Genomic DNA, 25563 nt, shown 5'->3' with positions numbered 1-25563 from the left:
AGTGAGTCAAAGAAAAAATAGTAAAGGCATCATGTGACCAGAAAATCTCAGTCAGGAAGAAGAGAAGCGTTCACCAACCTAAAAATTCTCAGGAGACTACCAATAAGCTGCATGGAATCAGTGAGTGGAGGGGGACACTCCCCAGACTTCAGTGATAAGGTGAAGTCCTCCACAGGAGTCATGAGAGGTGGGAGACTTCCCTCAACAAACAGTCCTTGTAACTACTTTTCTTTTCAGCCAGCTGTACCTGGATGCAAGAAAATTAACATGATGGACAAATGATGCGATACAGTGTAGCAAATATTTGTACCTCACTTGCTCCTGGAGCTATATAAAGGGACCTAGGAGAGAGGGAGAAAAGGAAATAGCTCCAGCACAAGAAATTGTGGATTGTAGGAAGTAGGACACTAACATAGGCTGTCATAAATATAAAGGGAAGGGTAAACCCTTGGTGTTGTTCTGCTTCTCTCGCTGCCTCCCTTTCTTGTTCCTTCTTCAGCCGCATGAGTTCTATCTGTCTTTCATGTTCCCTTTGTCTTTCCTCAGCCTGAAATTTGGCTAATTCGAGCTGTAGTCGAGCCGCGGATTTTGCCATTCTAACCTCTCTGTTTTTAACTAACTTTACACCCGAGGTTTAGAAATAAACAACAAAACTTGGCTGTAAAATTTTGCTGTGCTGGAATAGAATACCTATTCTCTGATAGTGATTGTCAGCCTACAGAAAAAGACAATTCCCTTGTCTCTGCTCTGGGCCCAAATTAAAGCAAAAAACCTCCAACTACTTGGAAACCTGCTTACCCAGCCCAAAGAAAAAAAAATTCCCTTTCAAACCTGTGCTCCTTGTAAAACAAAAAAAATCAAAATCCTAAAAAAAACACCCTGCCACTTTTGTCTCCAGGCAAATGGGTAGAGCGCACACCCCCTATTTACTTTTTGGAAGAAAAGAAAAAAAAAAAAAAAAAAAAAAACCTCTGGGTTGGAAGACTGTGAATTTCCCTGCAGGAGTTAAGTACCCTGCCTCCAGGCAAAGAAAACCTGCAATTCACAAAGATAATCCCCTTTTGTCTCTGCTTGGCCACAAAGCAGGGAAAACCCAAGCTGCTTTCAGTTTCAAAGCTGCTTCAAAGCCACAGGAAAAAAAAAATTCCTTTTTAAAATCTGTATTTCTAGTTCAAAAAATCTCAACTGGATCTCAAAATGATTTCAGGTTAATCCCACCACTATGCCACCATGTCAAGGTTCCTCCCCCACTCTGAACTCTAGGGTACAGATGTGGGGACCTGCATGAAAAACCTCCTAAGCTTATCTTTACCAGCTTAGGTCAAAACTTCCCCAAGGTACAAAGTATTCCACCCGTGGTCCTTGGAATGGCCGCTACCACCACCAAACTAATACTGGTTACTGGGGAAGAGCTGTTTGGACGCATCTTTCCCCCCAAAATACTTCCCAAAACCCTGCACCCCACTTCCTGGACAAGGTTTGGTAAAAAGCCTCACCAATTTGCCTAGGTGACTACAGACCCAGACCCTTGGATCTTAAGAACAATGAACAATCCTCCCAACACTTGCACCCCCCCCTTTCCTGGGAAATGTTGGATAACAAGCCTCACCAATTTGCATAGGTGACCACAGACCCAAACCCTTGGATCTGAGAACAATGAAAAAGCATTCAGTTTTTTACAAGAAAACTTTTAATAGAAAATAGAAGTAAATAGAAATAAAGAAATCCCCCCTGTAAAATCAGGATGGTAGATATCTTACAGGGTAATTAGATTAAAAACATAGAGAACCCCTCTAGGCAAAACCTTAAGTTACAAAAAAGATACACAGACAGAAATAGTTATTCTATTCAGCACAATTCCTTTCTCAGCCATTTAAAGAAATCATAATCTAACACATACCTAGCTAGATTACTTACTAAAAGTTCTAAGACTCCATTCCTGTTCTGTCCCTGGCAAAAGCAGCATACAGACAGACACAGACCCTTTGTTTCTCTCCCTCCTCCCAGCTTTTGAAAGTATCTTGTCCCCTCATTGGTCATTTTGGTCAGGTGCCAGCGAGGTTACCTTTAGCTTCTTAACCCTTTACAGGTGAGAGGAGCTTTCCCCTGGCCAGGAGGGATTTCAAAGGGGTTTACCCTTCCCTTTATATTTATGACATAGGCTTACAGATTAACCTTTCCTTCCACAGAGTAGTCCTGCAGTTCCCTAGATTCTTTTGGAGGCTGATAAACTATGTGGCAGCCCAGTCATGCTGAATAGATTGGTCTGGTGCTCAGCTTTCTGGGCTTCATATGGTCCAGAGATGAATGGAGCTTTCAGTTTTCATTCCTGAGGTTTACTGATATCAGGAATCTGAAATCTTGAAACTGAGGTTATTATAGGCCAATTTATACAAATTAAAGGAAAGAATCATACACTATTTCAAGCTCTTCTTTTATTGCTGCTTGTTCTTACTTTAAATCTTTGCATTAGAAAAGCTAGTATCAAACATTTGGGCCTGGGAGAGATCGCAGTTGGTATGACAGACCTTTAAAAATTGAGGACCCAGTTCTGTCCTTCAGATATACAGGCACAGATCGCATTTAATTTCACGGATTTTTTTTTTAAGACCAGAAGGGACCATCATGATTATCGTAGAAGGCAATAATCTGCACCCACACATCTGTGGTTAGTTTGGGGCCTTCCATGAAATATGTACATGTTCATATGCTTTCACAACTGAAAGTATCATTTAAAGTAATCTATAAAAACAAGTATATTCATCTTCCAAATACATAACAAGTGAATAGCGCCACTGACTTTAAATGGGATTTCTCATGTGAGTAAATCTTTAACATGTTTACAGATTACATTAAAGTTAGTCTTTAAATTTAAAATAATTGAATTCCTTTTTTTTCCCTTAAGTGTGTTTGCTGAAAATACTGTAAACGTAACGCCAGAGTTTTCATTCTCTTACATAAGGAAAATAGCTATAAACCATAATTTTAGCATAACTAAACACAAAGATCATCCATTGTCTGGGACCATAAATCTTTAACTAAAGCTTCATTCCAAAATGTTGGCTGAGTTTTTTTGTGTGACACACAGAAGCATTGTGAGTCCTCTGCATGAACTCCTATATTGTTGTTTTTTTAGTGAATGCTTCCCGAATCTCTGTTCCCAGTCCTTTACAAAGGATAGCAAAATCTCAATCTCTGAAGTGCACATCGATGCATTTCCAGAAGTTAGCCATGCTGTCTGTGTTTGTTCACTCACCTCTTCTTTAATCAGGTAGAAATGCTGAAGGAAACGGGCTTTGAAAACTTTGTTATTTACAACATAAAAATAATACTTACCTGTTTAGAAATATTTTTCCACTGACTACACATTAAGTCTATCAGAATGGGTGCTGCTTTGCTCAGCAGTATTGACATTTGATCTTCCATTTTCCTGACTGCTGAAAGTGACCGCATTCAGTTTTTTCTCAATTTTATCAGCAACAGCACGCATTTTTAATTCTCTCAGGCTGACGATCAAATTTTCATAAGCCCCCTTCATTCCATGATGTTGATACCACATATGGAACAATTTGATTTTCTGCTCAGTTGAATCATTTATATAGTCCTGGAGTGTCTGCTCTATGGCAGGTTCTGGGATTTCATGCTTCCGAACAAAAGCCTTGACTTGTGGTAGCGTCATCACCTCCACAATAGCAGGAATGTGGGCACTCAGGTCAACATCTGACAATACAAATAACATTTGAAAACACAAATTCATGGCACTAGTATTTTACTGATTTTTTTTCATGTTTTAAATAGATTACACGTTTCCTATTCAAAACAGATATTTCAAGCCTAAGTGAGAGATCGAGAGAAGTCTTTTACAGGGAACTTCACAGTAGACATGGGTCCACATGCTACACTTTCCCTTGTGTTAGAAAATTCAAATGTTCAGGTATGGACCCATACCCCCTTCTTGTGACTTCAAATAAGTGCTCGGATCTTTCTATGGGACCCTTTCTCCTTCCCTTCCTCAAGCAGACAAGCACCTCTGGCATCCTCTTAGCTTGGCGCTGAACCTCTCCATAATGATACTTCCATTGCTGGACTCATTCACTTGACAGTTCAGTGTCTAGAAGCCTATCTTCTGGGCTTTGCGTACTACCTGATCTGTAATACAGGGTGAATGCCTTTGGCTTTGAAAGCTGCAGAGTCCAGGAGATTAGAATATATGAATACCTGAGATCTGGCAACAAGATTGCCAGTGTATCTACTGAACCACCAGAGGGTTTCTTAGTTAGAGAGTCCTGTGGGACAAAGTCTCCAAAAATCTGCATATACTCACAATATTTTAACAAGCAGGAAAACAGTTGGGTGCTTATCCAAGCAGAAACATTTTGGGTTTTTCAATAACTAATTCCTGCTAACATTAATCAAGTAACACACAGAGTCTGCAGACCTTACTGAGGCAAAACGTCCTTTGATTTAAAAAAAAAAAGAGCGTTGTGTCTTAGTTAGGACTGGAGGTTTGTTCCCATAACTGACATTTATTTAATAAGGAGAGTTACAAATCAGTGAGGAGTGACAGCTCCTCGAAACAGAGACTGACCTTGCATTAAATTGAACAAAACATATATTCTTGCATGGTTTCTAAACCATATTTCTCACCATTCCTACACAGAAAGTAAAATGTTATTTCATACCTGTGTACACAAGAGGCTCCACTTCCTGGAAACAGATAAAGAAAAAAGTGTAAAGGAGGCCCTGCAGATTGTAGAGTCTCTGCCCTTCCCCCCCAAGTTTTTCTTGATTATTGATTTTTTTCTGTTTTTTCACTTATTCCCATCTTCTCTTCTTCTTTCAGTGGTACAGTCTCTTTTGTACCTTAGTGGGGGGGTGGGGTTGGGCTCCCACTACTAATTTTTTTTAAAACACCAAATTATGCAAAATGCTAAATTTCATGAAATTTGGAGTTTTCTCTCAGCTTTATCCATGACCCCTCTCTTTAGTATCCAGGCCATGTTTAGAATACAGTGCACTAGCCAATTTTAAACTGAATAATAGAAATGAAGGTGGTCTCTATTTGGGTCACCGGACTAGTACAAGAACTTCAGGATCTTAGCTACTCAGAATGCTTAATCAATGTATGGAACATTCTTTAGGAGAGAAATGATCCTTTGTCTAAGTGAGGAGCTCTGTACTAGGCTGGAGAGAGATGCTGCTGCAAGAAGGTAGCTTCCCCTAGCTCCACACCCTTCCTGTCTACAGCCCACAGACAAGCATCGGGGGCGGAGAGGAGAAATGACACTCAACCCCTCTTCCCCCACAAACTTTGGGCCGCTTTTTGCATGTTTCTGTAATGATCTGACCCTAATGAGTCAGGCCAGGAAATACATTCCTCCCCCACCCACCCCTGCCCCAGGGTCCTCTGTAGAAAACTCTTCTGACCCCAACTCTCACTCTGCTTCCTCATGGTCCCCTCAGTGTTGCAACTGTCCTTTGGCCATAGAGAACTGGATTAACTGAGCCCTTCAGTACTGCTCATAGATTATCTGAGAGAGTAGAGAGGGTCACAGCAGAATGACACAATGTCCTCTCTTATCCTCAGCTGCTGGGCACTCATTGCTAGCACCTTCCACTCTAAGGAACAATACGTGTTTAAAGATAGGACTGTTTAGGGGATAAAAGCTTCAACTTTATCTCAGGCAGAAAGAATGGAGCGATTCGAATAAAATCCCTGACTTCCTTCCTAGCTTGTATGTGTAGCTGGGACAGGAGGGTTTGAAAACTTCTTCTTGTTCTCCATATATACATTGTACTATACAAAACACTCTCTTTTTCAGAAATGCTCGTAGGAAGCACATGGACAAATCCTGTTATTTGCTTGGCAAAAATAGTTTGGAACTCTCCCACGTGTCTTTCTCTCTGTGGTGAGGTTCACTTCTCTCACATAAAGCCAGAAGGTAAAGGGAGGACAGGCCTCCACAATCTACACAGCCCCAGTGTGGATTTAAGTGGTGCAGAGGGCCTCATGCACCAAGCTGAATTTCAGCCATGCTAAACAATGATACCTACAGAGGTGGGTGGTTTGTGGACAACCTGAGGCAGCATGTGATTGTTCACATCAAAATCCTTCCGTTTCTTCTTGTCTGAAACAAAACATGCCAAAGAATTTTAAAAACCAGCGCATAGTATGTATCAGTGCTAGAGTGGAGCACCTAAAAGAGGAGAATTATGATTAATTAAGCAGTAGTCAATTCAGTATACAATATGGATGAATAAAAGAAATTAACTTACAACAGTACGCTGCTACGGCTGATAGTGATGCTATAGCGATGACAATTCCAATCACTAGATAAATCCACCAGAAGTTTCCTGATAATTTAGAGCATTGTAAAATTTACATAAAAGCAAAGCACAGAAAATCAGTGCAATACAACAACACACTTGGAACCCTTCACAGGATTATAAAGGCCAGACTGTGGAAGGACCTTGTATAGATGCCTCCCCAGACGCAGCGCACGACTGGTGAGGTGCAAGGAGTCTTCCCTCTCTGCTCCTTGCATCCCTGTGCCAGGGCAAGACACAAAAATGATTCCTGTTCTCTCCTGCCAACAGGGACTGCTCCCCATTACTGTTCCTACGGTACAGGCCACTCTACAAGGGGCAACCCCGCCATACCAGCCAGCAGAACTGACCAGTCATGGACTGGAAGCCATGTTTTACCCTTGTGCAGCCATGGGTGTGCTCCCCCTGCATACCAGGTGTCCCCAGGAAGCATTTTATATGGTGGTGCAGCTCCATGCTTGCTCCACCTTGGGTCTAACACACACAATCTGGCCTACACTGCATAGCTGATTCCGCTGTATCCAACTGACTCTACCTATGGAGATACCAAGATTAAGTAATTCACTCTCACTTTTGCATATGGTATTTGTGGTCGGAGTGCATACTTTTTCAATTGCGCCATTTTCACACCTAGAGAAAATATGAAAAATATGTATGTATTTAATAGTAATTTAACAATAGAAAAACAACACAATCTGTCATGAAAAGAAGGCAAAGTTATCCATGCCCCCCACACTGTTACCAGCTGGCTTAATATAGTAAGAAATCGGAATTTTGAATTTAGTAGGGAGGAAGAAGTGTCTCTCTAGTCCTCCAATGTTGTTATATTTAGTCTCTAGGGATTCTTGTCCAGTTTCCTATAAGTCATAATGTAAATGATGTTAATACCACTATTTACAGAGTGCACCCGCACGGCCTTGTGAGCAGCTCAGGGTGCTGTATGCCAAGATAAAACCCAATGAAAACAAAAAATATCTGCAAGATAAAAGAAGGGAGGGAACCTAATAGGAAAAAAGGAGTGAAGAGAAAGGCAATAAAGAAAGGACCAACAGCGCTCCTTCAAAATAACTCAAACACCTTTAGAATAAAGTTTTTTACTTGCTTTTTAAAAGTAGGGAGAGATTAGGAAAGAGATGGTTTTGGGGAGGCAGAAACAGTTCCACCCATTAAGGTGCCCAATAACAAAAGCACAATTGTACCATGTGACCTCCAGAAGAAGAAACGGGAGCGTCCATGTACCAGCAACGCAGATACAGGTAAGTAAACGTTTTCATTTTCTCTCCACAGGTACTAATGCGGAGGGTGGACTAGATGATACATCTGAGGGAAGGGGACAAAAGGAGACTCCGCCGATTGGAAGGCATGAGATGCACTGTCCTAGGGTTGGGGGTTCCACGACCACTGCTCCCAAGAGAAGGAGGCAGGTGGTGGTGGTCGGGGACTCTCTCTCCTCAGGGGGACCGAATCATCTATCTGCTGCCCTGACCGGGAAAACCGAGAAGTCTGCTGCTTGCCAGGAGCTAGGATTCACGATGTGACAGAGAGACTGCCGAGAGTCATCAAGCCCTCGGATCGCTACCCCTTCCTGCTTCTCCACGTGGGCACCAATGATACTGCCAAGAATGACCTTGAGTGGATCACTGCAGACTACGTGGCTCTGGGAAGAAGGATAAAGGAGTTTGAGGCGCAAGTGGTGTTCTCGTCCATCCTCCCCGTGGAAGAAAAAGGCCTGGGTAGAGACCGTCGAATCGTGGAAGTCAACAAATGGCTATGCAGGTGGTGTCGGAGAGAAGGCTTTGGATTCTTTGACCATGGGATGGTGTTCCAAGAAGGAGGAGTGCTAGGCAGAGATGGGCTCCGCCTAACGAAGAGAGGGAAGAGCATCTTCGCAAGCAGGCTGGCTAACCTAGTGAGGAGGGCTTTAAACTAGGTTCACCGGGGGAAGGAGACCAAAGCCCTGAGGTAAGTGGGGAAGTTGGATACCGGGAGGAAGCACGAGCAGGAGCGTGCGAGAAGGGAGGGCTCTTGCCTCATACTGAGAAAGAGGGATGATCAGCGAGTTATCTCAAGTGCCTATACAGAAATGCAAGAAGCCTGGGAAACAAGCAGGAAGAACTGGAAGTCCTGGCACAGTCAAGGAATTATGATGTGATTGGAATAACAGAGACTTGGTGGGATAACTCACATGACTGGAGTACTGTCATGGATGGATATAAGCTGTTCAGGAAGGACAGGCAGGGCAGAAAAGGTGGGGGAGTTGCATTGTATGTAAGGGAGCAGTATGACTGCTCAGAGCTCAAGTATGAAACTGCAGAAAAACCTGAGAGTCTCTGGATTAAGTTTAGAAGTGTGAGCAACAAGGCTGATGTCGTGGTGGGAGTCTGCTATAGACCACCGGACCAGGGCGATGAGGCTTTCTTCTGGCAACTCACAGAAGTTACTAGATCGTAGGCCCTGGTTCTCATGGGAGACTTCAATCACCCTGATATCTGCTGGGAGAGCAATACAGCTGTGCACAGACAATCCAGGAAGTTTTTGAAAAGTGTAGGGGACAATTTCCTGGTGCAAGTACTGGAGGAACTAACTAGGGACAGAGCTCTTCTTGACCTGCTGCTCACAAACCGGGAAGAATTAGTAGGGGAAGCAAAAATGGATGGGAACCTGGGAGGCAGTGACCATGAGTTGGTTGAGTTCAGGATCCTGACACAGGGAAGAAAGGAGAGGAGCAGAATATGGACCCTGAACTTCAGAAAAGCAGACTTTGACTCCCTCAGGGAGCTGATGGGCAGGATCCCCTGGGAGAATAACATGAGGGGGAAAGGAGTCCAGGAGAGCTGGCTGTATTTTAAAGAATCCTTATTGAGGTTACAGGGACAAACCATCCCGACGTGTAGAAAGAATAGTAAATATGGCAGGCGACCAGTTTGGCTTAACAGTGAAATCCTTGCTGATCTTAAACACAAAAAAGAAGCTTACAAGAAGTGGAAGATTGGACAGATGACCAGGGAAGAGTATACAAATATTGCTCGGGCATGCAGGAGTGAAATCAGGAAGGCCACATCACACCTGGAGTTGCAGCTAGCAAGAGATGTTAAGAGTAACAAGAAGGGTTTCTTCAGGTATGTTAGCAACAAGAAGAGAGTCAAGGAAAGCGTGGGCCCCTTACTGAATGAGGGAGGCAACCTAGTGACAGAGGATGTGGAAAAAGCTAAATGTACTCAATGCTTTTTTTGCCTCTGTCTTCATGAACAAACTCAGCTCCCAGACTACTGCACTGGGCAGCACAGCATGGGGAGGAGGTGACCAGCCCTCTGTGGTGAAAGAAGTGGTTCGGGACTATTTAGAAAAGCTGGACGAGCACAAGTCCATGGGGCTGGATGCGCTGCATCCGAGAGTGCTAAAGGAGTTGGTGGATGTGATTGCAGAGCCACTGGCCATTATCTTTGAAAACTCATGGAGATCAGGAGAAGTCCCAGAAGACTGGAAAAAGGCTAATGTAGTGCCCATCTTTAAAAAAGGGAAGAAGGAGGATCCTGGGAACTACAGGTGAGTCAGCCTCACCTCAGTCCCTGGACAAATCATGGAGCAGGTCTTCAAGGAAATCAATTCTGAAGCACTTAGAGGAGAGGAAAGTGATCAGGAACAGTCAGCATGGATTCAGCAAGGGCAAGTCATGCCTGACTAATCTAATTGCCTTCTATGACGAGATAACTGGCTCTGTGGATGAGAGGAAAGCAGTGGACATGTTGTTCCTTGACTTTAGCAAAGCTTTTGACACGGTCTCCCACAGCATTCTTGCCAGCAAGTTAAAGAAGTATGGGCTGGATGAATGGACTATAAGGTGGATAGAAAGTTGGCTAGATTGTCAGGCTCAATGGGTAGTGATCAGTGGAGTGCTCCAAGGGTCGGTCCTCGGGCCGGTTTTGTTCAATATCTTCATAAATGATCTGGAGGATGGTGTGGATTGCACACTCAGCAAGTTTGCAGATGACAGTAAACTGGGAGGAGAGGTAGATATGCTGGAGGGTAGGGATAGGATACAGAGGGACCTAGACAAATTAGAGGATTGGGCCAAAAGAAATCTGATGAGGTTCAACAAGGACAAGTGCAGAGTCCTGCACTTAGGACAGAAGAATCCCATGCACCGCTACAGACTAGGGACCGAATGGCTAGGCAGCAGTTCTGCAGAAAAGGAACTAGGGGTTACAGTGGACAAGAAGCTGGATATGAGTCAACAGTGTGCCCTTGTTGCCAAGAAGGCCAATGACATTTTGGGATGTACAAGTAGGGGCACTGCCAGCAGATCGAGGGACGTGATCGTTCCCCTCTATTTGACATTGGTGAGGCCTCATCTGGAGTACTGTGTCCAGTTTTGGACTCCACACTACAAGAAGGATGTGGAAAAATTGGAGAGAGTCCAGCGGAGGGCAACAAAAATGATTAGGGGACTGGAACACATAACTTATGAGGAGAGGCTGAGGGAACTGGGATTGTTTAGTCTGCGCAAGAGAAGAATGAGAGGGGATTTGATAGCTGCTTTCAACTACATGAAAGGGAGTTCCAAAGAGGATGGATCTAGACTGTTCTCAGTGGTAGCTGATGACAGAACAAGGAGTAATGGTCTCAAGTTGCAGTGGGGGAGGTTTAGGTTGCATATTAGGAAAAATTTTCACTAGGAGGGTGGTGAAACTCTGGAATGCATTACCTAGGGAGCTGGTGGAATCTCCTGCCTTAGAAGTTTTTAAGGTCAGGCTTGACAAAGCCCTGGCTGGGATGATTTAGTTGGGGATTGGTTTTGCTTTGAGCAGAGGGTTGGACTAGATGACCTCCTGAGGTCCCTTCCAACCCTGATATTCTATGATTTTATACCTACACCCACTAATAGCTGGGGGGGGGGGGGGCGAGGGGATAAGGCAAACCTTGATAAAACTGAAAAGCATGCTGGCCTTATTCACAACAGATCTGGTAATCAAACAGTCATGCAGCAGGAAACAGAGGGTATGCCTACAGTACGCTTAGACACCTGTGGCTGGCCTGCTCCAGCTGACTCTGGCTAAAATAATCTGGCTAAGAGGTTATTAAACTGTGGTGTAGACAGTAGGGCTGAAGCCTGGGTCTAGGACCCTGCAAGGTGGGAGGATCTCTGAGCTGCAGCCTGAGCCCAAACTTTTACACTGCAATCAAACAGCCTCTTAGCCTGAGCTCCTTAGCCTGAATCAGCTGGCATGGGCCAGCTGTGAGTGTCTAATTGCAGTGTAGACATACAGAGAATTCCTGTTGCACCAGAGCTACATGACTGTTTATGAACAGGAACCAAACTCATTTCTCACTCTGCCAAGGCCCCAGTGTGGGATACAGTCAGTGTGTGACAAAGACCCAAAATTAGAGATTTAGAAAACTCATACCAGTAAACTAAAATGCTGAGGGATTCCTTCAGACAAAATCGCTCTAAAACCTCAGTTTCATAATTTTAGATTTCTGATGAAAATTAATTTTCATCAGTAAATGAAGGAATACCAACTCTGTATGCACTATACTTGCTTTGTGACTAAAATGAGATGTATGCAATGTTGTTGTAGCTGTGCTGGTACCAGAATATTAGATAGACAAGATGGGTTATGCAATATCCTTTATTGGACAAATACATTACCTCACCCATCTTGTCTCTCTAAAATGAGAGATGTCACTTCCTGGGGGGGAGATTAGAGAGGTATGAGTCCAAATGAGTTTGTCAGAAGATCCTATAAAAGGCACCTGCTGCTTTCCCTGAAGTTCTCTTCCTCTACAGACTGTCACCCTCTGGTATTGCCAGACCTTCCAACTCTACTTCCTCACCCATCCAATCCATCATTCCATAACCTCCTGACATGGAATAATCTTCTATCTACCCCAACAGAATACACAAAGACAAAGCTCAAAAAACTTGGAGTGGGAATTATTAAAAGTGGCCTCTAAATTTGTGTGCAGATTTGTGCATTCAAATGCATACAGATATTTGCACACAATTGTGGTAACTATCCATGCAGATGGGTACCTATAAAATTTTAGGCCTTGTCCAGACTAGAAAAAAAGTGCTTTTTTCCCCTAAATGAATGAGTTCAATAGGACTAGCTTAATTCATCTGAAGACCTTGTTAGGCTATAACTTGATCACTAAATGGAGCTAAAAGGTGTTTAACCGTGTTTATGTCGATGTGGGATTTTCAACTGAGTTAAGTGAGCTAAACTGACTTCTTTCCTAAACAATGCATTAGAGGCCACATTGATATTGAAAAACTGGCTGAGCTGGATAATTCACATTAAACAACAAACCATTTGAATAGTTAAATAATAAAGACCTCAAACTTACTTGCTGCATGGGTCGCAATGATGACATGAGTCAAAAGAATTGCAAAAGTAGTGTTGTTTACACCTGCATTTTGTGTTCTGAGTGACGGTACAAGTTTCTGCAACTTCGAAACCTAAAATAAATCCCAAGAGTTTTCTTCAATTAGAAGAAGGTGGTACTCTAACTATTTTAGTGTACCATTAGCAAATGCTATGCTCAGGCCTATTGCTTTTAAGCTCTATTGCTGTATGCATCAATGTGAGCTGGTCATAAAAGCAAGCATCACCATATTGTTTTCTACATGCTCCTTCTGATTGTGTGATACTGGGAAGAGGAGGGAAGGAAGGAGTCCTCTGCAAGCACATGCTGCGAAGAAAAAGAGCTGACAATAAGCACTTGCTTTGCTGGAAGGGGACTAGTATATAACATTACAAAATACTGGCTGTTTTGTTTTCATTCATCATTCTATGATCATTCATTATATAAAGTGTCTGGTCTCCTGCATATTCAGTTGCCACTTCTATAATGATTCCCTGTGCATCTCCTGCATCATCTGCTGGAATCATCCCCTGGTGCAGTTCCCTGATGTCAGTCTACTTATTTGGACTGGACATTGAGTAAAACAGACAAGTTGGGCAGTGCCAAGCCACTCTGTTTGGCCTGGTTTGAACTAGTTTAGTTTTCTTCTACTAAGCTCTTGCTATTTAAAGTAAGCTTTTATCCATCATCGGCTAGTGAGATTGACCTGACTGCGGATATCTTATAACAGCAAAAGATACCCATACAGTACCAGTAACACACCTAGATCTGAAGGTGACTTTTAAAAAATAATTTTCTTTAGTTGACAACCATTTGAGTCCCTGGTGAGGCATGCACTCAGATAGTGAGTGGAGACCTTGTCAGTACCTTGAGAGAGAGAGATTTAAGGAAAAGACATGCTGCTGGAACTGAACCCCAGCCCCCACCTAAAAATGCCAATTTCAACAGCCACCAAGGGTTGTGATGTGGCTGCAAGAGAAAGCTCTGTGTGCCCCCTCCCACACACTTGCACAGCCAGAGGGCCAGACACAATCAAGTGCAAAACCCTGTCGGATGCTCAGGGTCCTGAGCCTCTAATAACTTTAAAATGAAGTTTAAATTCATTTAAAATTAATACAACAATTCCTTATTGGAAACTCTTTGTAAACTAAGGATTTTCAACTCTTTGATGTGACTTGTCGCCTCCCTCTCAGCCACTTGCAAACGGGTTTCCTCAAATGCCTCTTATAATATTATGCACAGATTCTACTATGTGTTGCTTATACAGCACCTCTGAGTTTGAGAAGAAGCAGCTGCAAACCTGCTTCAGCGAGGACTAGAGTGGGAACAGGTTTCTGTTCTCCCAGATGATTGCTTTGTGTCATGGGTGTGTTTGTCCATTTTAAAACACTCAAAACTGTGTGTCTGTGAGAAAATCAAGTTTTATCTCACATTGTCTAGTGTGTGTGGGGTTTTTTATCATAAGGAATGATTCAAGGTAACTTCTGTAAGCAAGGTACTAAATAAAAATATTGGTTTTGGTGTACCTTTTGTTAACACCCAAAAACCTTTGAATATATCTAAAATGGTTTCACTGAGGATCAGATTGTGAGCCAAGGTAAATGCCAAAAAAGGGACTCTAGGGCATAAGGTGAGTGTGACCGACTGCACCCCTGTATTCTGACCCTACACACTATTGTAATAATCATTGTACAGAATATGCCTTGTGAGGTATTATTTGAAAACTAATAACTCACTGGTCAATCATATCATAGTGAAATGCACATAATGACATAGGTACAGTTATGAACATAAGCTGAAGTTACAACTGAAATGTGTTTACCAGACAAGTTTGGGGAGTAGGTAACCAGTTTCCCGAAGACAAAGGACAAGCTGATGCCTCTAGCCAAGTATCATCAAAGTTGGCTGGCCATCACCTTTTAAGTGGCCATACTTTGGCAGCAAAGAGGGGGGCAGGAACAGATCGATTCACATTTTAACAAACAACATGGAACCTCTTTTACCACGAGACCCCATGCCTCCACCATCACAGCTGGAAGGTACTTGATCTAGGGGTAACCCTGACGAAAATGCATTTCAAAGGGTGGCTGGACTATAAAAGAGAGGGGGCAAAAACACCCCAGGTAGTCTCTTTCTCTATTCTTTCTCTCTCTCTCTCTTGCTTTTTCATCTAAGGAGACAAAAGAAGCAGTCTTTGGACTTTGGAAGGGGTTCTGAACTGAGACTTTGGTTAGCCCTATTGCTGGAAACATTTGGTAAGAACCTTGAATAAAGTCTAGTTTGTTAACTTGTAGTTACCAGAAAGCATTTTATCCTTATTTTTCTTGTAGCCATTTCTGACTTTAATGCCTTATACTTGTACTCACTTAAGAACCCATCTCTTTGTAGTTAAGTAAACTTGTTTTGTTCTTTAATCAAAATTAAAATTAATCCAGTGTTGTGTTTAAACTGAGTATGTAAAAGGTTATTACAAGGAGGAGGGAGAAAAATTGTTTTTCTTAACCTCTGAGGACAGGACAAGAAGCAATAGGCTTAAATTGCAGCAAAGGAGGTTTAGGTTGGACATTAGGAAAAACTTCCTGTCTGGGTGGTTAAGCTCTGGAATAAATTGCCTAGGGAGGTTGTGGAATCTCCATAATTTGAGGTTTTTAAGAGCAGGTTAGACAAACATCTGTCAGGGATGGTCTAGATAATATTTAGTCCTGCCATAAGTGTAGGGAACTGGACTAGATGACCTCTCAAGGTCCCTTCCAGTCCTATGATTTGACCACTTACAGAGGCAATGGATATATAATACCTGACTGTTCAGGAGAGGGCTGGACAGAATAGAACACACATTTTTGGGGGAAATGTGGGACTGGGAATGTGTTGGGGCCACCCTGCAAGCAGTAACCAAGGCGAGTGGAAGCTGGAGTTTTACTGGAGTGTTGCTGGCAGGCTGCAGCTATATACAGATACTCAGGGTGTGACCTGCACACTGTTTGTCTTTGTGAGGGGCCCATAGCATTGTGAGGCACCCAACGTTGCAAGGCAAGTGGTGACACAACCCCTCACTAGTCTGGATTGCACCCCGGAATGTCATAGTGAACTACCCAAATCACATGTCACACTGTGGGCAAAAGAGCCACCTCCAGAGACTTCTACTTGCCCTCCAACACAGGTGGGTGAGGAGTGGACAGAGCCTTAACTCTGTTTCCTCTCAAACTGCCAACCAGTGCACCTGACCAATTGCTCAGGAAAAGCACTGCCATGGCATACTCCCTCCACCCCTGCAGAGAAAAGGGGATCCAGGGTACGAATTGTAACTCTGTCACAATTTCCTCCCTGATCTATTCCTGGGACATCATAACTATATGCTATCCCTTACTCAAAGCTTGTGGTAACTCCCCAGTCTTGTCCTATGGACAGTTTTTGTTGCCTGAGTTGCTATTTTACAGACATACCAAGTTCAGAGTCACATGACTTGCACCTTCTGCACACATGGAGGGAATTGTAATGATCCATGAATGTTGATCCTTCTTCACATGGTTTACAATTTGAGGTTTTGTTGTCCTTTGTGCAATCAGCAAGTTTAAATGAACCTGTTAAAAAAAAAAAAAGAAGAAGAATGAAAGTTGCGGTATCTCTACCCAGAAGTTGTCAGCTGGAAGATCTGCTTCAGATTTTCTATTTCTCTTCATCTCAAACTTTCTGATTTATGAATAATGACGGGATCAACACTTTCTAAATGCTACAGATAAATTATATGGGTATCTATCCGTACATGTCTTTTGGTAATACAGCATATGCAGGGTTGGATTTAAAATTCTAATTATTAAAAACAAGAAGGAAAATTTACTAAACAAATGATATGTTCAATGAAAATATGCATTCACAGGTATAAATGGGGAGTTGTGTGGGCAAAAGAGCATGAATGCATTTTTTTACCTCCTTCAAAATTGTGCATGTCAATATCCCAGTGCTTCTCTATGAGTCCAAGTAGCTTACACGGACTTGTCTGAAATCCATGGAAAGTTATTGGCATGAACTCAGTAAATATTTGTGTGTTTTCTACGATTCTGCATTCTAGTTAGGCTTGGAACAGATCATGTGAAAGTGCTAGAATAGCATGGAATAATCATATACATCTTTACGGAAACAGCATAAATACAAGAAGGTTAGAGACCAATCCACAGAATACAGTTTTTAGTGCCCAAGGGATTTCCGAATGAAAATATGAAACCAATGTAGTCCTGTCACTTGGGGGCCAGAGGAAGGCCCTATAACACTGTGTCCCAGTAAAAGCTACAGCATGTAGAGCAGGAGTAGTCAATTATTTTTATTTGTGGGATCCATTCAAAAGTGTCTAGTGGTCCAGATTTGGCCCACAGTCCACCTATTAACTACCTCTTATGTAGGGTATTTATCAAGCAGTATGCCATTCTGCCTGTGGCCATTTCCACTCACCTCTTTATTTTTCAATTAATTATTTTAAAATGATACCTACCAGGTGCACACTCCTTACAGCAGATATTTTCTGCAGCATATTCTCTCTCTCCACATTTAAGTTCCCTTTTAGAAATATTCCTCTTTATAGACAGCTTATCATATATCGTGTGTGCAGCAGATACATCACTGTCCCACTGTGATCCAATAGTCCAACCAAACACCTAGGAGAGAACAGTAAAATTATAGGTGTGGGAAAATTGCTCACACTCTGCCTTTCTACCCTATCCTCCTGCTACTTGTACAGTGGGCCACAGTAGCACTAGACCCTGAGAGAGGAGTGGATGAAGGTGTGGGAGCAGTACCCCACAGCAAGGGTTGGAGGAGAGGTGGGGAGGGGAAAGGGGGAAAACAATATCTCATTGTGTGTTCCATATCTCAGGGGTCACCCTACACAAAGATGCCGCAGTGACAGGATCATTACCTCCTTCCAGGCCTGTGAGGCGATTGGCTCTGGAGCCAGAAGTGCTCCGAGTGCTGTAAAAGCATTGCAGGGATGTGGGTGTCCGTGTCCCCCAGCGCTTGCAGCAGCTCTGACTGACTGCTTTGCTAGGACCTACAGTAGGGTCTGTAAGCCTGAAGTCCATGGGGAAACCTGTAGGTTAGCAGGTCTGACACAGGCTCAAGGAAGTAAAATGGAAGTAGAATTGTCCTTAATCCATCTACTTGGGCTATCCTGACCACAGGTGCAGCGCACAGGTGTAAATGGGGTGACACTGTGAGTAGACCTGAAGGAAATTATTATGCTGGCCACGAACAGGAGAGCTGTGACTCAGAGAGGTTTCTGAGTCAGAATGCTTCTCAGAGCAGCTCTTTGGGCATGTAGTCTAGCCATCATTCCTTGCTCAGGGCTGTGCCTAAAGTCACATTCTTGCTCTGAGAAACTGTTCATGTTCCAGAAATATTTATTCTCAGACACACTGGGCCTAATTCTCCTCTCCTTTATTCTTTTATAACAGTAACAGTTGCAGTTCCAGCAATTCAGAGGAGGTAATATTGATTGACACCAATGAGAGAGAGAGAGGAGAACCAGCACCAGAGTATCAAGCCAAGCAGCTGTCATTTAGAAAAGGAGGATACAGTGTGGAACAGAAAGATAAACACAAGGAGAGTGTACAGTGGAGCAAGAATCAGTGAGCCAAATGTATAGTGTTACTACAAATGCCATTTAGTTCTAGGGACAGAAAGTGAAGGACATTAGAGAAGGAGCAAATACAAGATGAACATGAAAAGAAAAAGGTGTAAAGAATGGGGTAGAAAACAGGATAAAATAGATTATTGTAATATAACTTTCTAAATGACAGACACGTGCAAAGCAAATAACTGATAACTACGCAAAAACCACACTAACAAACCTTTCTAGCTTCTATTACGTGCATGCATGAACTCAGAACTCACCTCAAAACCACCAAAACCGCCCCCTTGTTGACACAATAGGGAAAGACAGAAACATAATGTGTAGTAACATATATAGAACCAATTTATTACCAGATAATTCTGTACTTCCCAATACAGTAAGTGTGGACTACCTCTCAGGATCTGTCTTTCAAGTAGCATCATATAGGCACTCCACACAGAAACTTTATACAATGCCCTACATCTGATATTCTTCCTTTTTGGCTTCTCCTCATCCCCAAAGTGACATTCTAAATTTTCCACAATATTTCTTTATATCCTAGAGTCACTTTATATTTTTTCTTTTGATTCTCCTTGGAATTGCCACTCCCACATGATATTCAGTCCTCTGAAATTAAAATTTCATTACTAATAACAAAAGGAACACTAATGTTAACACAATTTGATGGTACGCTTGGGAAACCACTCATGTCCTCAGTAGTACCCATATCACTCAGTGACAATAACTGAAGGTACACACATGCATTAAGGGGATGATAGGTGCTTTTGGATCTGTTTTCATACAAACAGATGTATACAATGTATGCTTTCAGCCTACAATGACTCATGGAGGCTTGTTTTTGTTCTTTTCCTAATCTAACACAAATGCCATTTTTTAAACTAAAAGTCTAAACATCCAGTAGGAACAAAATAAGTAGGGGCAACTAACCCCAGAAAAACCCTTAGAAATCATAATTTGGGCCAGATTATCAATTCCAATTGATCTGCTCAGGCATTAACCTTCTTTCAGAGCCATAGAAGTGGGTTCCAATGGCAGGCATCAGTTGGAGAATCCGTGGCAGTGTGGCAATTAAGCCAAGCTACCTACAGAGCCAAGGCAGAGCCACTGAGGGCCTAGTGGCTCCTCCGGGATCCGTGTGATTTGTGGATAATATCCCAGGTCTTTTACACAGGGGGAACACTTCAGAGAAAACACTATGAGGGGCATAATGCTCTAACCCTACCATAGTCATAATACATACAATATTTGTACGTGAGACCAGATAGTGATGGACAATTGCTTCAATAGTAAGTTTAAAATAAATTCTCTGCTTCCTCTCAGTCACCCATTCTCTTCTTTCATTAATTTCCCATCCCCACATGGGAGCATACACCTGCATCTATTCATTTGGGGCCATAATTTTAACCCATTCAAAACCTCCCATCTGTTCTTGCATCAGTCACACAGCAGCAAGTGCACATAGCTCATTAGGGGCTCTCAAGAAATTTAAAAAGGGGGAGAGGAGATTTCCTTGCTTTGGTGTTGGATAGCAAGACGTGGGAAGTTTCATTTATGTTCTGATGTTTGCTCATGGTAGTTCTTTCACAAAGGATGATTTTATGAACAGTTTATCCCCCTTTTGCTATTTTAATGAATTTTTTCTTTTGCAAATTAAAAAGCTTACATTAATCCTATCAAGATGGAACTGTCAAACAGGTGGTAATTTTATATTGTTTGGCAAATGGATCCTTTCCTTGCACTCTTTTAGATGAAGCAGACTTCTTACTATAACAGGTGCTCTCTGGTCCAGACATGCCAAACCCGCGAAAAAACATGCAGAAATTGGGCTTGTTTTTGGCTTAATTGGCTTGTGAATTGCTTGTGGGCTAAGTTTGGGCTTGCAGCTTGTTTCTTCTTCTTTTCTGATTGGCTCCTGGCAAGCAGGGGCAAGGGGCAAACAGGGGCAAGGGCGGGAGAAAGTCAGGGGTGCACAGCAGGCCCACCACAGTCCCACACTGCACACCGGGACGATCTAGTCAAATAGAGTGTTGGGGTTCTTAGGGATTGGCTTGTTTTGGCCTTGTTTTGAAATGAGATTAGCTTAATTTTTGGCTTATTATGAAAGTTGGGGGGCTTATTTACTGTGTGAAAGTTGGCAACTGTGCTCTGGTCCAGTTTCCAGCAGCACATTTTTCTCTTTCCACTCCCTCCTCTTTTTGCTCTCTTTCATCTATCCTTTTCTTTTTTCACACAAAGATGAAATGCACAGTTATCAGTGAACTGCACTGAAGCAACCACTCAAAGTGACAGTTCCTCATGTTCCAAAGTTTTCAGCGCACTTGAGTCATGAGAACCAGCAGGGCCAGAAAGAGGAATTGAGTTTAATGTTGTGAAGTCTACACAGTTAGAGTGGTGTAAACCCCCTAGAATCTGTGTATCTGTGGTGCTGAGGTTAATAGGATCTGTGTGTGTTCAGTAATCAGACTGGAAATCAGATTCATGGGGGTCTAAACTCTAGTCCCCACAAACAAGGTCAAATTTGAAAATGTTGGCATTAATATCTTATCGCAGTTTCCCCACCTGTACAGTGGGGATAATAACACATCCTTGTATCACACGAGTGTTCTGTGGATTTTTTGGAATTCTTTTTCAATGCACATTTATTAATGATTACTGTCTATTGTTAAGACTTGCAGCAACACTAACAGCTTCTATGTCATTGTTGCTACTCTGTGGCCGGATGTCAAAATGGAAGATTCAAGGGAAGCTTATGATCTGTTTTTTTTCTTGTATACAATATATTGCAGTTCACTTCTCAGCATTTCCTGGTTGTTCAGTGTATTGCATCAAAGTAGGAGAAAACAGAAATTCATCTTAGCAGTAGAATAGGTAAACATATTGTGCAAATACAGACCCAGTTATGCAAACACTTATGACAAGATTAACTTTACACGTGAGTCATCCAATGGACTTGAATCTGACTATTTATATGCATTCATTTTAAGCACGTGTACAAATCTTTGCATTATTGGAGTCATAAGGAGTATCATGGGTGGAACAAACACTTTAGTGTGAGGGCCTTAACTTCTAAGAGGTCTTTTCTAAATTCTCAGAAATTGGCTATTTATTATATACAAGACCTTACTATATGAACTAGAAAATTATTGGCTAGTATTAGTTTGCTGTTTGAAGGTACCCAAATCTGTTCCTATTAAATTTAGTTGTTTTTCCTCTATTCTGTTTTATATAGGTTCTGGTACCACACTCATCATTGTACGAGTGTCCGCCAGCTGTTTTTTCAAATGGTCTATGCTTTGCTTTTTATATGAGGACAGGCCTATGATTAGTCTTTTGGTAACAGAGAAGGAATAGTAAGAGCCTAAGGAGGATCACCTGATCAAACTAGGCATCACCTAATGAAATTAATAGGCAGGAGAGGAAGTACTTTTTCATGCAACACACAACTAAGTGGTGGAACTTATTGTCATGGGATGTTGTGATAGCTAAAGTATCACTGAGTTTAAAAAAGGACTGGATAACTTCAAGGAGAATAGGTCCATCAATGGCTATTTGCCAAGATGGTCAGGGTCACAGCCCCATGCTTGGGGCAATCCTAAACCTCCACCGACCAAAAGATGGGAGTGGAAAATAGGGGTGGATCACTCCATAATTGCCCTGTTCTGTATGCTCCCTCTGAAGCTCTGGTATAGGCCACTGGGTAAGATGGACCATGATCTTACGTGCTTAAGGATCCATTTCTGCAACTGATGTGCGATAAGTGCAAGGGTTTGCTTCTGTGGAATCATTTTCAGGATCAAGGCCTAATAAACCCAACTACTCTCATATTTGGGTGTAAGTAAATTAATCAGCCAGACACATACTGCAGGGCTTTTTAAAAAAATATTATTTTTTTTAAGTGTGGTAAAATCATATGCTAGAAAAATCAGGGAAGAGGGAATAATAGGTTTATGGGAGAGCTACTTCCTCTCTGGCTAATGGGACTGGGATTTGACAGAGAGCCAGGTTTAGATGGAAACATCAACCTATTGTGTATATTGAAGGAAGGGATGATGGGAAGAAGTTTTGTTTACACCACTATCAGTTTGACCTAAATAAATTCAGGATATAGATGCAAATCTATTTTTGACTGTGATTATGTCTATTTAAGCATGATATATTTAGAGTACGTCTCTGCAATTGGTGTGCTGAAGGCGTTTCTCCCCTTTTGACACACACAACCTACACTTCCGCTGTTTGGATGTAAAGCATCCTCTATACTATTTAATCTATATTTTGGTGTTTTGTGGAGTGGCACAGTTGTAAAGCTCCACAGTATAAACTGAGTCACATAACTGCATTACCAAAATTAATTTTGTACCCTTCAAGTGATGAATAAAATCTACTGTTAAAATTTTGCTACCAATCATCTCAATACTAGCCTCTGCTCCGCAAACAATCATTCAGTGCCAATTGTAACCATGCTGTGGGAAGATCTTACGTATGAAATTCAAGACCATATCTCTGAGAGAGTTGACAGCAGTAACCGAGGGACAATTCATAGAGTTATGGTCCTCAGACAAAATGCTAGGAAACATCAGAAAGAGTCTTAGGTCCAGTGTATCTCCCTGGACTGGAAGAAGGGAATGATAAATCCCAGTCCTGCAAATACTTAAGCACATGCTTAACTTTACTACGCTGAGCAGTCTCGCTGATTTCAATAGGACTGCTCATGGTAGCAAAGTCAAGAATGTGCTTAAGTGTTTGCAGGATCGGGGCCATAATAAATAAGTTTATAAACCAAGGATGTCACATTTTCAGGGCCCAATCCTGCTCCCAACTGATATCAATAGTAGTTTAGCCATTAATATTTTTGAATTTCATCTCAAGTGTGCAGTTTGCATGGATCACCATTAAAGGATCAGTAATTGCCAACTGCTGGGACAGTTTTCTTATACTAGGAAATAGATGTGATAACTCTGTAGTGTTGGCAAATGTCAATTTTCAAAAATAGAACAGGAGTACTTGTGGCACCTTAGAGACTAACAAATTTATTTGAGCATAAGCTTTCGTGGGCTCAAATAAATTTGCTAGTCTCTAAGGTGCCACAAATACTCCTGTTCTTTTTGCAGATATAGACCAACAGGGCTGCTACTCTGAAACCTTTCAAAAATAGAACAGCAGCTCTCCAAAAATAGGAATTCACTTGTAAGCCAATTAAAGGAGGGCCCTATACCAAGTCTGAAAAACATTCAGTTTGTCCTCTATTGTATCATGTAGTGTACTTTATAATTTTAGTACAAGTGAGGGAGCGAAAGACTTCAGTTTTACTGCATTGCTTCACTCCACAGAAAGACCCGAAGTGAAAAAAAGTATAGCTGAATAGAGGAGTTCCCTTTACAGGCCACCTGGAGTCTTCCTTCACTAGTCTTTTTAAAACAGTCCCAAAATCAAACCGCTTCTAGGAACCAATATTTCCGAGCCACGTCTCCTTCACATGGTCTCTGAGTCAACTGGCCCCAGACTTAAGGAAGCAGGAATGCTTTCTGTTTATTGCGGTTGTGTCACGCAGCAGGCAGGACTTTATCTCTACCTGATCTCGCTTCTCAGAAACGATCATTGTTTCTGGTCGAAGCCGAGACAGCGAGCGAGACAGCGAGCTTTACCTGAGGACGGGAAGCTGGCTTCTGCCCCGCGCTGTGCACCCCAGCAGAGCGAGGGAAGTGACCAGTCCTGACCATCGTCCCCCGGCAGCTGTCTGCGCCCCCCCCCGTAGACACCGGCGCAAATACGGGGCCGGAGACCCTCCGCGAAGGTGGCCCCGCTAGAGGCGCAGCCCTGGGGAGACGGACAAGCGGCCGCCCGAGCCGCGGGAATCCCGCCCGGCCCCCTCCCCGGACAGTCCGGCGGCCTGGCCCGGGCGAGACGGGACTTACGAGGACGAGGCGGAGGAAGAGGAGCCCTGCGCTCATGCTGCCGCCGGCCGGCGCGGTGCCCGGGCAAGCCCTCCAAAGCGAAAGTGAGTCGTGGCGCCGGGGAGCTGCCCTCGCCGCCGTCCCCCCTGGGCGCGCATCGAGCACTGGGTCCCCAGCTGCAGCACCTGCCCCGCCCCGCGCTGTGCCGGCCACCCGGCAGGCTCCTCCTCCGGGGTTAGGCGCCGCCCGTCCCGCTCCCGTGCCCGGCGCCGGGGTTGGGCGGGGGGAAGGAAAGCAGGGAGGCAGCACCGCGTAGGGTAGGGAGCGCCTGGAGCACAAGGGGACCGCCTGGCCCGGAGAAGCTGGGCAGAGCCGCAGTTGGGAGGATCCTCCTCCCCCCAGTAGCCACCGAGGGTTGTTGCTACAGCGTTGCAAGGTGCAGTGTGGGCTCCCTGCTCACCCCAGCGGCAGGCTCGTGGACAAGCGGGAAACAATTGTATTGATCTCATCGTTAGGCGTTAGCCCTGGAGTCCTCTGGTCCTGCGCCTGAACGGGGCCCTGCTATGCTTCTATCTGGCCAGCTTATTTTGGAAAGAGTCCCAGATGTCTCTGGCCACATGCTTAGGCTCACCAACCTCTAGGATTGGTCTGGAGTCTCCAGGAATCCCCATCGATCTCCCCCCGGGACGTTGAAAGCAAGCCAGGAGATTTTAATAGGATATTTTAAGAAAATGACATTACCTTGGGGGGGGGGAATCTCCCAGAATAGCTTCAGTCAGAGTTGGCAGCCTATGCTCTTTCAGATGCCTCAGTCCAGAACAGTCTTGCCGTCAGGTGCATCTGAGTGGCAGTTCTGTGGTGATCTATGGGGTAGTAATAAATTGTACTCCTATAGCACCTTATGTACAGTGACCTAGGTATTTTAAAATGAATCAGTTAAAGCGAACAATACTTCTGTGATGTAGATTTACAGAAGAAGGGCAGTGCACTGGCTAGGCTGCTAGACTGGGACTTGAAGTGCTCAGATCAGTTTTGTTCTCTGCTGCAGAGTTCCTGTGTGACCCTTGGGAAAGCGACTTAAAGCCGAATTATTACATGTAGGTACATAATGATTGCAGATAGCTGCCTAGTGGGATTTTCAAAATGCCGAGCTGTCTAACTCCCATTGCTTTCAGTCCACACTTTTGAAAATCCCATGTGGTGCCTATGTGCATCTTTAGGTGCCTAAATACCCTTAAAGTCTGGATTTTTGTTCTTTCTCTGTCTCAGTCCCCATCTACAAAATGGGGGAATAGTATTTTCTGGCCTTGCAGGGGTGTTATGAGGATAAATAAATATTTAAAGGCTATGTGGTGT

The 25563-nt window shown here is 43.2% G+C and overlaps 1 protein-coding gene across 2 annotated transcripts; it reads right to left on the bottom strand.

Moving 5' to 3' along the window:
- Positions 1-2417: 2417 nt before the first annotated feature.
- On the bottom strand, positions 2418-24487 carry FAS (Fas cell surface death receptor). Of its 2 annotated transcripts, XM_077822381.1 has the most exons (9): positions 24229-24402; positions 17180-17342; positions 16137-16274; positions 12676-12787; positions 6899-6957; positions 6277-6354; positions 6055-6128; positions 4683-4707; positions 2418-3720 (listed from the first exon to the last, which is right to left on the bottom strand). In XM_077822381.1, the coding sequence occupies exons 1-9, from the start codon at positions 24262-24264 to the stop codon at positions 3362-3364; spliced, it is 1044 nt and encodes a 347-aa protein (XP_077678507.1). In that variant the 5' UTR covers positions 24265-24402; the 3' UTR covers positions 2418-3361. The 2 variants fall into 2 exon arrangements, with proteins under 2 accessions (XP_077678507.1, XP_077678508.1); XM_077822382.1 differs by lacking the exon at positions 6277-6354 and having other exon boundaries at positions 24229-24487.
- Between the last annotated feature and the right edge of the window lie 1076 nt (positions 24488-25563).

Source organism: Eretmochelys imbricata, chromosome 7, assembly GCF_965152235.1.
Source record: "Eretmochelys imbricata isolate rEreImb1 chromosome 7, rEreImb1.hap1, whole genome shotgun sequence".
In the NCBI taxonomy this organism is placed as follows: Eukaryota; Metazoa; Chordata; order Testudines; family Cheloniidae; genus Eretmochelys; species Eretmochelys imbricata.
The sequence above is the reverse complement of the archived record's forward strand: the minus strand, read 5'-3'. Positions and strand labels throughout refer to the sequence as shown.